Genomic DNA, 15744 nt, shown 5'->3' on the forward strand with positions numbered 1-15744 from the left:
GTTTATTAAGTTATCTTTGAGGCTGATATTAGCCAAGACTTTCCCAACCCTGAACCTGGAGTACCACCCCTAAACTTTGTTCAGTTTCAACCACTCATGTAAATTCAGTTGCTCACGTTCAAACTTCACAGCAGTGAAATGGTTAATAATGCAGGTGGGGCAAAAACATGCTTACCATATTCAAACCCAATTAATGGACAGAAATAGCCCCTTCCTGCTTGTCTCCAAGATTTCAACTGAACGTCTCAAAGTAAAGGAGAATTAACAAACAATGAAGATGTGAAAGTCCTTTAAGGGGTTTGAGCCTGATGTGTTATGATAATGCAGAGAGCCTATTAATGGGAAATATTATCATCAACTCTACACACGAGCTCCAAATTTTATCAGACCTTCTGCCGCTGTGCTGCTAAGTCTTTATTGGGGATGTGCTGTGAACTATTTCCAAATGTAATGCTGTACTTTTGACAACATTATGCAGTGCAGTGAGCTTAAATATAAGGTAGTGATTTAATCACCTTAAACATTACCCATTGCCAACACAGCAATAAAGCAACTCAGCGACACAAGCTAGGCTGACGCTGAAAGAATGCTGCAATGTCACAATAAAATGTTAAAGTTCATTTGTCACTAGTAAGGCTTACGTTAACACTGCAATGAAATTACTGTGAAATTCCCCATAGGTGCTGTCTTTCAGGGTACTCAGGCCTTGTCTGTCCTACGCAGTGAACATAGAAGAGCCTACAACATGACTTAGAGAAGTGTATGCTCTTTGTGTTCTGTCCAGCATTAAAATCCTTCAAATAACACCATAAATAAACAGATGATATTGCCATTTAATTCATTGCTGTTTCTGGGACCTTGCTATATATACATAAATTGGCCATGACATTTTTCTGAATTGTAATTGTAATTGGTTGTGAACTATTTGGATATCTCACGTTTTTGTCTTTAACATTTAATCTACTTTAATAGACATTCACAAATGCACGCTATGCTTAATCCTGATTAATCCAGCCTTCCCATTATCATGCCATTAAGTTAGGAAGGGGAAATTCATATGGTTCCGTCTCAACAAGTTAACTATTGCTTTGAATTTCTTTCTCCTTTTTTCATTCCGTTGACCCAATGCAGCGTAATGGTGGCAAGACAATTTCCAGGTTTTCCTGGACTTCCACTTCAATGCTTCCTACCAGCTTCTGGGAAAATGCTACTACCTCTGATTACCATGTCCACCACTCTCATGTTACTCAACCCTATTCAGAGACACTAAACTCAAACTGAGTGAAATTAAAATTCTACAATTCATCACTATTATCTTGGAGTAAGACATGTTTAATATGCATGGTACTCAAATCAGATAATCCAAATTGGACCACGAGGGAGGACACAGGTTCAGACCAAATTTAGCACTGAGTCAGCTATAAAGGAACAGTGTTTTATTGCACAAAGTAAAATAAAACAAACAACCACAAACTTGGTTAAGACCTGTTTGTGATGAACACAAACATGTCCCAACCAAGACAATACAATAATAGACCCGCTCAGGGGCCTGCTTTATAAAGGGCTTAGTATACAAGCTCCATCTGATAAGATAATTACCAGATACCAGGTGGAGCTCATATCCAATGAGTCCTACCGGGAAATGATGCTCCACGCAAGTCCTGAGGGTTACCTCACAATTTCAAAGAGAAGTCAATATGGTATTGGAGCTAAAAACCTTGGAATCATTGAAGTAAAATTGCTAGATGAGGAGATAGGCAGGATTTTAAGTTTTTGTTTGGTCTACCAACAAATCACATTTAAAATCCTTTGACACACACTCAAGTCCCCCCATCAGTGATGAAGGGGATGTTTACACCACACACATACTCTACATGTGTGATTAATACCCAGTGCCGATGCACACAGCATTCATTATAGGTGCTCCCTTCAAACTGACTGACAGTAGGTGAGACTTATTACTCCATAATAAAAGTGGAAACTGCTGGATAAACTCAGCATTTAATAGTCCATGACATTTTGTCTCCTTAGCTTCGACCTCTCCCTGACCTAGGTTCATAGAATCCTACAGTGCAGAAGAAGGCCTTTCAGCCCATCAAGTCTGGACTGACCACAGTCACACTCAAGCCCTATCCCCATAACCCCATGCATTTACCCTAGCTAGTTCCCCAGACACTAAGGGGTAATTTAGCTTGGCCAATCTGCCTAACCTGCACATCTTTGGACTGTTGGATGAAACTGGAGCACCCAGAGGAAACCAGACACGGTGAGAATGTGAAAACACAGATAATGACCCAAGCCGGGAATTGAACTCGGGTCCCTACTGCTGTGAGGCAGCAGTGCTAAACACTGTGCCACCATGCCAGCCAGGTTTAGGCATAAGACAGGAAAATGAGATTAATGCCTGTATCACATAAACACTGGGTTGGTTAGGTCAAACAACTAGTTTGTTGTTGTAATATTCTGTCTCACCTTCTCCATCTCCCTCTTCAACTGTATAAACCATTACATTTCTAACACACTTCAGTTCTGGAAAAGGGTCATATTGGACTTGAAACATTACTTCTGTTTCGCTCTCTGCACATGCTGCCAGACCTGCTGAGTATATCCAGTATTTTCTGTTTTTATTTCAGGTATCCAACACTTGCAGTACTTTGCTTTAATCGTTGCCTTAATATTTTGTTTATTTCGGGTGGATGTCTGATTAGGTAACTTTCAATTCACTTGAACACTCATACACCTGACTTAGAAGAATATAAAACCAATGCAGTGACTCAACCAAGAACATATAGGTTACAGCAGTACTATTACATTACCATTAATTAACTGTTACTAAACACTCCCCAAACAATGGGAAAACAGGCTGAAACCTAATCAAAATGGCCAGATGATTTATATATAGAAATATGAATACCTGAAAGTGAGGTACAGGCTAAAATCTATTGAAAGGGTTGGGAGGGTTTAAAGATGGAATAAAGTAGGCATAGCTGCAGTCAATGAGTAAACAGGACACACCAGTATGTTAAACACTGACTTTTCACATCAGGCACCTGGATCACATCCAGCTCAGAGTAACGGATGAAAATTTCCGCTTGCTGTGAAGATCCTACGTGAAGCGGGTGTGAGCATGTGGGTTGGGGCATGTGGACTCTAATCCTTCATTGACAAAACTGGGATTTGGCATTCTCACTGTGATAGAGAGGGTGAAAGGAGAAACAGAGAGAGAGAGAAAGCATATGGCTAGTGTAGAAGTTTTAAGTTTATTTACTAATGTCAGAAGTAGGCTCACATTAACACTGCAACAAGGTTACTGTGAAATTCCCCTAATTGCCACACTCCGGTGCCTGTTCGGGTACACTGAGGGAGAATCCAGCATCTAATCTAAGATAGTGGTCACATTGGAGCAGTAACAGGTTCTCCTTGGAGGTTTTCCCTGTTGCATGATATTAGTTGGTATAGAGGGAATGTTATTTGCATCTGATACTACTGTACCTGGAAGGGCTTAATAAAATGGATGATAGTCAGCTAGATCCTGGCGAGCTTAATGCTGACTCTGGATGTTTGGCACTGAGAGTTCCTCAGCACCAAAATCCTCAAACTGGGAACGACGAAATACAAAGGAAAACAGAGTGTAATGATGATTTTTGGTGTAAAAACGAAATAGGCAAAAGCAAATTGGTAACCCAATTTACACGGACTTTAATATAGAACCAAGTTAGGTTTGGTGTAAAACAGGCTGCCAATTCAATGTTTCACAGTTTCACTGAATTTCACCTCCAGGTTTAATAAATAAACCTGGCTGATTGATTCTGCAGCAGTTCGTCATGTTAGTTAGAGCTCGGTGATAGCTTTCATGTCTCTGAGTCAGAAGGTGTGAGTTCAAGTCCCACTCAGAGTCTTGAAGGAATATCAAGGCTGATATTACAATGCACTACCGAAGGAGCTCAAACGTCATGTTGAATTGAGGGCACGTATGCCTTCTCAGGTAGATATAAAATATCCCATGGCACTATTCTAAGAGGAAAGGAGTTCACCTGAGTGTCCCGGTGAATATCTTAACTTGCAGATAACATCACTAAAAGCAGGATTATCTGATTGTTATCCCATTGCTGTTGTGGGACGTTGCTATGTGCAATCTAGCTGCCCTAATTCCTACATTACAAAAGTGGCTTCACTTCAAGAATATTTCATTGGTTGTAAAATGCTTTGGGAAGTTTTGAGGTAATGAAAGATGTGATGAAAATGTTCTTTATTTAATTGTACACCATTGTAGTATTCATTGCAGTACAAATATAATCTGTCAAGCTCACCTTAATCCATTCACTTTAACCAAGTAATGACAAAGGAGTTGCATGCAAACACATTAAGGTTTCAAGCAGCCAGATTTCCAGATACAGAACACAATTCTAAGTTGCTACTTCCCAGGACATCAGCACCATGGAATTACTTATCTCCCTCAATCATATTTTCTCCTATGGAGTTTAAAACCCAAGCATAGCTCCAACCAACAACTTATTTTTCCTTTTCTCCCCCTCCTCTCAAATTTGCTCCCCTACTACACCACAGGCCTTGACCATCCATCTTGATATCTCACCAATAAAATAAAAGGCAATTGATTCTTGCTGTGTATATAGTTGACATCTCTTCTTTTAAGGAGCCAGTCTAGGGCAGTTTGGTTAGTACTGCTGCCTCACAGTGCCAGGGACCCAGGTTCAATTCCCGGTTTGGGTCACTGTCTGTGCGGAGCCTACACATATGCCTTGTGACCGCATGGGTTTCTTCTAGGTACTCCAGTTTCCTCCCACGGTCTGGAAGATGTGCTGGTTAGGCGCATTGGCCATGCTAAATTCTGCCTCTGTACCCAAACAGTTGCTGGAGTTGGCGACTAAGGGGTTTTCACAGTAGCTTCATTGCAGTGTTGATGTAAGCCTACTTGTGGCACTATTAAATAAACTTTTAACTTATTTTGCACCATTTCCTAAGTGGGAGTCAATTCTCTGATCAGTCCTGCGTTGATTTCTCCCATCTTCTATTTTAATGATGTCAAGCATCATACTTAATCTAAAAACAGACTTCTATCTCCAAGGTGTTGAAAGTAAGGTGGAATACAAGGCTTGTTTGTAGAGACCTGCACATTATCAGGTCATGATATTCAGAATACTCTATCACATCACACTTTGTCAGATGAAGATAGACCTTTCTGGTTAGTTTCAATGCAGTGAAGAAATGCCCAGGAATTGGCCTTTGCTTATGACTGTCATCCCAAGGTTTGAAGGACATGGGTTCAAGCCTCACTCCGGAGATTTGGCTGGAACTCTACCACCTTGCCCACCACGGGATTGGCGTGAGTGAGGGTCCGATAATGGAAATCTACATTGAGCTAGGGCAGGAATTTCTGGTCTCACCCAAGCAAGGCTGTACATCTGAGTGAATACTTCAAGAGGAACCAAATGAGTATTGTCACAAGTAGACTGACATTAACACTGCAATGAAGTTACTGTGAAAATCCCCTAGTCCCCACATTCCGGCACCTATTCGGGTACACTGAGGGAGAAGTTAGCATGGCCAATGCACCTAACCAGCACATCTTTCAGATTGTGGGAGGAAACCGGAGCACCCGGAAGAAACCCACGTAGACATGGGAGAATGTGCAAACTCCACACAGACAGTGACCCAAGCCGGGAATTGAATCCGAATCCCTGGCCCTATGAGGCAGCTGAGCTAACCCCTGTTTCACCATCTTGCACTTGGATAGAATAAGAACAGAAAGTGCTGGAAAAAACTCAGCAGGTGGTGACAGCACCTACGGAAATGTAAGAGATGAGGGGTTGCTGGTCTGCAAAGACAGAGCTGTCAGAGGTCCAATTTTGGAGGAGTGGAGTGGTGACGGTAGATTTCAAAGCCAGATGGAGTCCAGCTGAAAGGAGGGGAGCATTTACAATGTCAGCAAGTTCAGGGATCAGAAAGAAAAGTTGATTATTCAGCAGTTTGATGGAAAGATATCAGGAGTTAATTTCATGAATAATAGAGGGATAAATTTTCCGGCTGTCCACGCTATGCTACCGTGCCAGTGAGGATGGAGACTTCAGTGCTCAGCCGCATCTCCATTCATTGTAGTGGGACCAGAGAATCCTGCTGGTGTGAACAGCTGGAAAATTCCATCCAGAGTTTGGAAAGAACCAAAGGAGAGACAGGAAAGTAACTAGAACTCCCATGGCACTATTCAAAGAAGATTGGGTGAATTTTCCAATGTCTTAGCCAAAACTTATCTTGCGAACAGCATCTAAAACAGATCAACTGGTCATTTGTGGGACCTTGCTGTGTGAAAATTGGCAGCTGCATTGTCCTATAACACAACAGTAAGTTGAGTCTTAAGTCACGGAAGATGTTATATAAATGCAAGTTTATTTTTCTTTTCTTTGCGTAAGTAAGTTTATTATCAGCCCATAATGAATGCTCACTGGAATTTCAATCTCATAGATTTTTTAGAAATGTTTTTTCTTTGGATCACAGGAATCATAAAACTGTTACAGTGCAAAAGGGGGCCATTTAACCCATCAGCTGCACTGATTCTTCAAATGAGCATCATGACTTAGTGCCACTCTCCTGCCTTTTCCCCAGGCCTCTGCGTATTGTTTCTATTCAAGTAATCAACCAATTCCCTCTTGAATTCCTTGTTTGAACCTACCTCCACTGCACTTCCAGGCACAGCATTCCAGATCTGAACCACTCGTGTGAAAAAGATTTTCTCGCATCACATTTGCTTCTTTTGCAAATAACTTAAAATCTGTGCCCTCTCATTCTTGATCTTTTTACAAGCGGGAACAGTTTCTCCCCATCTACTCTGTCCAGCCCCCCTAATGACTATAAACATCTCTATCAAATCTCTTCAGCTTTCTTCTCTCCCAGGAGAACAGATCCAACATCTCCAGACTATCCTCATAACTGAAGTTTCTCATCCATGGAACCGTACTTGTAAACCTCTTATGCACTCACTCCAATGTGTCTCTATAGTGTGGTGCTTAGAACTCATAGAATCATAGAAACCCTACAGTGGAGAAAGAGGTCATTTGGCCCATAAAGTTTGCATGACCACAATCCCACCCAGGCCCTACCCCCATACCCAATCCACTAATCCCTCGAATCTACGCATCTCAGGATACTAAGGGGCAATTTTTAGCATGGCCAGTCAACCTAACCCACATGTATTTGGACTGTGGGAGGAAACTGGAGAACCCAGAGGAAACCCACGCAAACACGAGGAGAATGTGCAAATAGACAGTGACCCAAGCTGGTAATCAAACCCAGGTCCTTGGAGATATGAAGCAGCAATGCTAACCATTGTGCTACCGTGCCGCCCTAACTGAACATAACGATGCGGGTGAGGTTGGCAGGAGAGAACTCCAGCCCTAATTTCCTTTCACAAAACCATTTTGATTCTGCCTGATTATGTCATGACGTTCTAAATGTCCTGTTATTAGTTGTTTAATACTGGATTCTAGCATTTTCCCTATGACAGATGTTAGGCTGATTGGCCTATAGTTTCTTGCTTTCTGTCTCCCTTCTTTCTGGAATAAAGGTGTTCCACAATGATTTTACAATTGCTGAAATTTTTCTAAAATCTAGAAATTTTTGAAAGCTCACAACCAATGCATCTACTATCTCTGCAACCACTTCCTTTAAGATGTGAGGATGCAAGCTAATAGGGCCAGGGATCCAAATGAGATTCCTAATATCCTAGTGATAACGGTTGTCTTAATTCCTCCTTCCCTTTTCCTTCCTGATTTTCATGTATTCTTGGAACGTTTTGTGTATTTCAAAGTGAAGACATATACAGAATATCTATTCAGTGCTCCTACTATTTTCTTGTTTCCTATTATTAATTCCCCAGTCTTTGATTTGATTTATTATAGTCACATGTAGTAGTTTGCAATGAGAGATATAGTTTCTTGTGCTATACAGATAAAGCATACTGTATTTAGAGAAGAAAAGGAGAGGGTGCAGAATGTACTGTTACAGTCGTAGGGTGTAGCAAAAGATCAACTTATTACGAGGTCAGTCTATTCAAAACTCTGAAACTGTTTTTGAGGCGATTGGCACATGTCCTCAGACTTTTGTATCTTTTTCCCGACGGAAGAGGGTGGAAGAGAAAATGCCCGGGGTGCGTGGCATCCTTAATTATGTTGGCTGCTTTTCCGAGACAGCGGGAAGTGTATTTGTTTTTAAAGAAACCCTTCCTATGGATCCAGGAGGAACATGCCTTCTCCTGCTCTCTGCTTCCTGATGAAGGGAGAGGCAGGGATGAATACAAATGGAGAAAAAGATAAACAGTTTACTCTCATTCTTTTTAAAAAAATCATTTTTGGGATGTGGATATCACTGGCAAGGCTGGCATTTATTATCAAACTGGTTCTATAATTCTGTGATTGCACGGAAAAGATACTGATCTTGAACGTAATGATTTAAGAGGCCATTTCAGAAGACAGGTAAAAAGCAATTAGATTGCTTTGTGACTCAAGTCAAATATTAACCCAGAAATGGAAGGGCAACAATTTTTATGATAAACTAATAACTTCCTGGTCATTTTTATGTACACTACTTAATTCAAATTTTCATGCTGCCATAATGGAATTAAGAACTCGTTTCCTCTGCATTTCATCGATTATCATGATAGCAACAAATCCGTACCCTACTATTTTGCTTTTTTTTTGTTAGAAGACAAAATCTTTTTGAATGAAATAAGACGGTATGAGGGTGTTGGACAGAAATGAGGGCTAATGGCCTTGAGTGGCAGAGGATGGGTGCCATTGAATGGTATAGGGACATGATGGTGCAAGAAATAGGGGAGCATACAAGGTGTAGATAGTGGGGTGGGATTGTGTGGTCTTGCTCGACCCAAGACCAGAAAGTCCCACCCGAGGTCAACTTCCTATTGCCCGCCACTCATTTCGGTGGCAGACGGGGTGGTAGAATTCCGGCACAAGTCTTCCAATGGAAAGGACATAAGGGTATTTAATAGGAATAAAGGAAGGGCTGGGGTTGGGGAATTAAAATAGGAAGGTGAAAAGGTACAATGTTGTCCAATGGAACTGAGAGCTGTGGGAACAAGAGAAAAATCAGGAGAATGGAAAGAAAGGGAAATGCTGTGAGTCACATTTTCCTTATAAGCTTCACCATAAACGCAGTACCAGTAGCAGTCTAGTGGTTTAATTTCCACTGCACTACAACAGACCAGAAAGGAGAGATACAGCAGGAAGCAAATGCAAGAGTTGAGGAGAGAGGTGCAGAAGAGTGAGACAGAAAGCGTAAGAGGAATGAAAGAGGGAAACACTGAAAGAAAATGACCAACTCTTGTGCAAAGGCACAAGTGTTTGACAATTGGTTTTTCAAAGTGAAGTGGACAGTTATTTGTAAAATGAATGCTGATTCAGTAAGCAGAGAAAAACAACTAAATGTGCAACTCATCAGAGAGCTAGCAAAGTCACCATGGGCAAATAGGCAGCACGGTGACACAGTGGTTAGCACTGCTGCCTCACAGTGCCAGGGACCTGGGCTCAATTCCAGCCTTGGGTGACTGTGTGGAGTTTATACATTCTCCCCATGTCTGCGTGTGTTTCCTGTGAGTGCTTCAGTTTCCTCCCACAGTCCAAAGATGTGCAGGTTAGGTGGATTGGCTGTGCTAAATTGTCCCTTAGTGTACCAAGATTATATAGTTAGATGGATTAGTCATGGGAAATGTATGTGGTTATGGGATAGGGCGGGAGAGAGGGTCTGAGTGGGATACTCTGTCAGAGAGATGGTCCAAGCTCAATAGGCTGAATGGCCTCTTTTTCACTGTAAGGATTCTATGATTCAATGATTCAAATGGGTCTCATTTGTTGTAAAATTCTAGGAATAAGTGACTCTACAGTGCTGTGTTTATTTACTGTTTTGGAGAGACAGAAACAGACTGCAATCTGTATATTTATTTATGTAGCTAGAACCATTTATGTTTTGCAGGAAAACAGTAATTACTTATTTTTCAGAAACCAAAATATTTTTGTCAGTGTCCGCAGAAATCTCTTTGAATCTCGCAAAGCCCTGTTGTCAGATCCAAACCCCGCTCCGCCCGACTGTTGACAAAAGCTAAGAATCCACCAGTCAAATACAAATTCCTATCCTTGGTTTTGCCAAACCCTAGGTTGGCCTTATACTTGTGTCAACCTGCAGAATTACTCTTTATTCTACCAACCTCAACCCCAGTATCACAAAATTCAAGGACCCCCACCTCCGTTAGACCAAATTGTAAAGGTACTAACCTCTCACTGTCCCTGTGCTGTTCTCCAGTATTAAAGTTTAATTATTAGTCACAAGTAAGGCTTACATTAACACTGCAATGAACTTACTGTGAAATTACCCTAGTCGCCACACTCTGGCATCTTTTCGGGCCAATGCACTTAAACAGCACATCTTTCAGGCTGTGGGAGGAAATCAGAGCACCCGGAGGAAACTCACACAGACACAGGTAGAACGTGCAAACTCCTTACAGACAGTGACCCAAGCTGGGAATTGAACCCAGATTCCCGGCGCTGTGGGGTAGCAGTGCTAACCGCTGTGCCGCCGTGCCATCCAATCTGGTACACTTTGCAAATAACCTGGCTACCAATGCTGGCTTTAAAGCTGGGATAAACTTTAAAAACCTGTTCATAAAGAATTCTATATGAAAAAAGAAAGGTTGCTCATACATGGTTTTCACAGAATAGTGGCCTGAGCCATGGAATTTGATTTCTAATGTAGCAGGAAATATCCCACATACAACCACTAAAAAAAGTAATTTGACATTCAGTCACTGTGAATCACTACTCCTGATTATGCAACATATGTGACACACTACAGCTTCCTATTGTTGTAAGACAGTATATACCTGACTCAGCATGAGTACTGAAGAGCTGCAATTATAAAAATGTAAATCAAGTAGAATGCGTAATTATATGGCTTTCAAATTTTTTCATTGATATCTCATCCATATCCTCAATCTGTATAATTATGTTGGGAACATCTAATGCACAAGTTCAACTCAATTTTCAGTTGTGCTCATTTAATTTCAATTTCTCTTTACAATGTACTGCATGGTATATTTATTATTGTTCTTTAAGTCAGCATTTAAATTGAACTTATTAACAATAATACATTTGCCATCACATTGCATAATCTCACTCTCCATATTACAAATTTTCCCCCAACTTTCCGGGGACAAGACCATGGGAAGCCAATTAGGACCAATATAACACATCTTCCCTCCATCAATCTTCTCTCTAATGTTTCAAGATTTTTCCTTAAGCTTTAAAGGTAATTGGAGAGAAATGTTCCAGAAACACGGAATGTCAAAGAATAGAATGATGGCTTACTGTGCACTGCGAAAGTCCCCTAGCAATATCAGCAGCTGAGAACAGACATTTCTTTGCACCATCATTTAGATGCCAAAGTTATGGGATATAAATGAAAGTCAGAAGGCCATAGGGGCATTGTGTCACTGCGTTTTTGTATGACGGCACACCATCATACTTATAATGAACAGCACTACAGTAGTTTCACTGAAATATACTCACTTTGTATTCCTATTGAGTCTTCTACAAAGGAATAAGACTAGGCCATTCAGCTTCTTGCGCCTCATCCACTATTCCGTCAGATTATGGTTGATCTGTCCTTCAGCTCAATTTAAACACCTTTGCCAGAATTTTCCCCACTTGCCTGCCCCGGAATTGGGGTGAGTAAGGCTCAAAGAACAACATTCTCCATTGTCTTTGGGCGGGATCTTACGAGCTTTGGGCGGATGAGGCGGTAAAATTCCGGCACATATCTCTTGATACCATTACCCAACAAAACATCTATAGATCTCAGTCTTCAAAGCAGCTTCCGCTGCCTTTTGGGGTAGGGAGTTCCAAATCTTTACCATCCTTTGTGAGAAAGATGAGACCTAAATTGATACCCAAATGTTGTAATTTTACTCATTTTGTTCTGGATCCCCTCCACCAGCAGACAAAATAGCTTCTATATACCTTATTGAATCCTTCTCTTCTTCTTCAGCAGTCCTTCAGAGTTGAGGTTGAGTTGCTTCCACATAAATGGTGAGTTCTCGGATGACTGAGAAGTCTAATGAGTGACAGTCTCTGTCACAAATGGGGCAGATGGTAATTGGGGGAACAGGTGGGTGGGCTGCCTGGGTTGCTGCAAACTCCTTTTGCCATTGCGCTTGGCTTCAGCTTGCCCTCAGCGATGAAGCTCGGGATGTTCAGCTCCTTCTCCAATGTTCCACTTGTCCTTGAAGTGTTTCGTCTGATCTCCTGGGGCTCACTTGGTGTTTTGAAGCTCCAAGTTGAGTGTTTGTTTGAGGAGTTTTGTGTCAGGCATGTGGATGATGTGGCCTGTCCAGTGGAGCTGATTGAACATAGTCAGTGATGAGGATATTGGCCTGAGTGGGAACACTGATACTGCTGCACCTATCCTACCAATGGATTTTTAGGATCTAGCAGAGGCAGTGTTGGTGATACTTCTCCAGGGCTTTGAGGTGCCTGCTGTCCATAGTCCATGCCTTTGAGCCACAGAGGAGGGCAGGTATCACTACTGCTCTGTAGACCATGAGTTTGGTGCCAGGTATGAGGTCCACTCTCCTCTTCAAGTAGGCTGCGCTGGTACACTGAAGGCAGTGTTGCACTTTGTTGCCGAAGTTTGCCCTTTTTGACAGTAGCTGTCAAAGGAATGGAGACTGGTCTACATTGTCTAAGGCCTCACCATGGATTTTGATTTGGGGTGGGACGGGTTTTCTTCCAACCCTTACTGAATCCTTGCCTTGCTTTAAACATGCCATATTAAATTGCCTCACAGTCATCTAAAGTCAAGAGAATACACCAGTGCCAGGATGAAATCAGCATTTTAGTGAATCTGACCTTCACCCTCTCCAATATATTCTTCCTGGTCAAGAGCCTAAGCATGAAACTAGTGCTCTGGATGGGATCTGACCCCCATCTGTAAAATGGAAACATCATTAATCTGTGACCGTTGGGTTTATCTGTCTGAGTTCACATACATGCTCCGGCGTTCACTTAATGGTGCGTGGCTGTGCATTTCTGGGCATAAATAAATTGTCTGCAAAGATCTTTGCGTTTAGGCACTCAGATGTGTCTCTTGAGTGTCTCCCCGTAATGGATAAGTATCTGTGTGTCTGTGCCTGGGTTTCGGTAGATGTGTCAGCATGTGTGTGCGCCAGCCACATCTTACCTTTCTCTCCCTGTGTCTCTGGGTATCTTTGTGCGTGTCTCCTTCTTTCTGTGTCATCTGTGCAGCTTTCATGTTCGCCCCGTGATTCTCCACATCTCTGTGCGTCAGAATCTTTCCCCAGCCTCTCAGTCTCACTGTTACCCTTTCTTCCATTCTCTTACCGTCTACCGTTCTCCCCCCATTCTCTCTCTCTCCCGCAGGAAGGACAACCTGGTTCCTCGCTGTGCTGAAGGGCAACTTTTCCTTCAGGCTCACACTGCCCGTAACACTAAAAATGCAACACCTCTGTCCGAAAAGGATTAGGTGGCAATTGAAATAGACAGAGCGCATGGCAGGTTGTCAAAGGCAAAGGTCCGGGGGAAACCGATAGCGCGGAAATACAGAGAGAGAGTGAAATCAATATTGAAAGAAGATACAAGCATATAGATAATTTAAAAAGTCAGCGATTGGCGAGGAGAGAAAATTAAAGAATAGCCACATAGAGAGAAATTAGAGAGTAGGGGACCCAGAGAGCTGAGAGAGAGCAATATCGGAGTAAGTAGGGGGACAGGGTTAATGATCTAAAGCTCTTATCCCCTTCAGAGAAAGACAAAACGCACACACATATAGACAGAGCTACATAGATCTAGAGAGAAAACATCTGCAGTATAAAAGACTAGGAAAACAGACAGTATTAAACATGGAAATCTACCTCTGGATTTTAAGTAGTCTCGAGAGAGATAATTCCATTGTCGAGACAGTGTAAGAGGGAGACCCAGGCTCTCCCCCGTTGGCTCTTTGTTCGTCTTAAAACACCAGCTCACACTCTCCACCCTCTTTTAACCCAGTTTTCAAGCCAGTCCAACACAAACTCATCCCCACTTTAGAACATCGGGCGCGATTTCCCATGTTCTGGGATGGGCTTTCGATACAGAGCCATCCCAGCATCATTCCGCACCGTCCCTCCAGCCAAGTGCAATGAGTAGAGTTATCAATCTCCGATAGCTGGAGATAGTCTCCCGCCGGTGTCACCCACCCAGCCAGCTCAGTAGTGTGTTTGAAGTCGCTGCAGAATGATCACAGCAGAACCTCGCCGTTCTCCCTTTCTGCATTCAGTTCATTCACCTGGGCGACAGATCTGAACTTACCTGCTTTCTTTTTTTGCTCCAAGCAAATAGTTAGAACAACTGACAAACCAATAGACTGACACACACACACACACACGCATAAAGGAGTGAGTCCAAAGTACTAACTGCGTCTACTGCCTTCACCGCTTCTCTCCCTACGCCCTCGCCCCCCCTCCCCCTTTCCCAAGAAAGTGTGGGGTGTGCGGTTCCAACAGCTGATACCCTGTTCCTGTAACCAAAAATAACTGGATGATGCTAAGAATTAAAGAACACACTCTGTCTCTGTTTCTGTCTATCTATACACAAATATAAATATTGCATTATAAAAATCTAGTGAGTTATACACCCCTAAGTAAAAATAGTTTTGAACAAAAGCGTTGAGAAACTTTCCCCAACTTACCACCAAACTGGGTAACTTGCCATGACTTGCTTCAAGTTCAGTAGAACCAGGTAATATCCAAAGAGTGGCATTTTCACAGCAAGTCAGCTTTCAAAATCTTCTTCGTTAGATAAAAGCTCTTTGAAACGGACTAATTTTATTTTTGTCGTATCCTTTTCGCGATTGTTCAATAAATCCCATTCAACATTTGAAAAAAAACAAAACCCCCTCAATTCTAGATAAGCAGTGATTCGCAAAGCACAGGATACAACAATAGGGACTAAATTATACCAGAGGAAAATATTAACTCAAAAAAAGGAGAGTTGACAAAGGGTGTCCAATCAGGATTCATTGCCACAGGGAACAGGATGATTGTACAGTTAGCAACTGTCAATCAGGTGAAAGCTCGTTACCAGACTACTAGCTGGAAAGAAATCTCTTTACACTCATTTACAGCCTGTCCTGGGCTACTAGCAGCTGGAACTGTATTCCAGTCAAATTGCTGGGTGTTGCTGAGTGGGGAAGGGGAATGAACAGAGAGTTTATTTGTGCCTGGGAAAAGGGAATCCTTTATATTTCAGTCCTCTGGGTAGCAGTCCTTAACTTGATTTATTACATGGTGGCACAATGGTTAGCACTGCTGCCTCACAGGACCAGAACCCAGGGTCACTGTCTGTGTGGAGTTTGCACATTCTCCCCATGTCTGCATGGGTTTCCATCGGGTTCTCCAGTTTCCTCCCACAGTCTGAAAGCTGGTTTGCTGCATTGACCATGCTAAATTCTCCCTCAGTGTACCCAAACAGGTGCCGGAGTGTGGTGACCTGGGGGATTTTCACATTAACTTCATTGCAGTGTTAATGTAAGCCTACTTGTGACACTATATGTACAAGTAAACTTAAACTTAAATTTATAATTGAAAAATGTAGGCAACATGAATATCCCTCTTAAAGTCCTAATGGCATGTATATATGCAACTCGTCAAGTGTCTCATTCTTCCCATGT

The 15744-nt window shown here is 42.1% G+C and overlaps 1 protein-coding gene across 2 annotated transcripts in view; it reads right to left on the bottom strand.

Moving 5' to 3' along the window:
• wnt3a (wingless-type MMTV integration site family, member 3A) overlaps nt 1-14960 on the bottom strand; it is a 61962-nt gene extending 47002 nt beyond the window's left edge. The window contains exon 1 of one of the 2 annotated variants that reach the window (XM_080194977.1): nt 14764-14960. In XM_080194977.1, the coding sequence (XP_080051103.1) occupies nt 14764-14834 (71 nt within the window). In that variant the 5' untranslated portion in view covers nt 14835-14960. Of the gene's footprint in view, nt 1-13948; nt 14028-14763 lie in introns of those variants that run through there. The other variant, XM_080194978.1, reaches the window with a different exon arrangement.
• Nucleotides 14961-15744: the final 784 nt, after the last annotated feature.

This window comes from Carcharhinus amblyrhynchos, chromosome 8 (genome assembly GCF_965287045.1).
Source record: "Carcharhinus amblyrhynchos chromosome 8, sCarAmb.v2.hapA, whole genome shotgun sequence".
NCBI classification, from domain to species: Eukaryota; Metazoa; Chordata; class Chondrichthyes; order Carcharhiniformes; family Carcharhinidae; genus Carcharhinus; species Carcharhinus amblyrhynchos.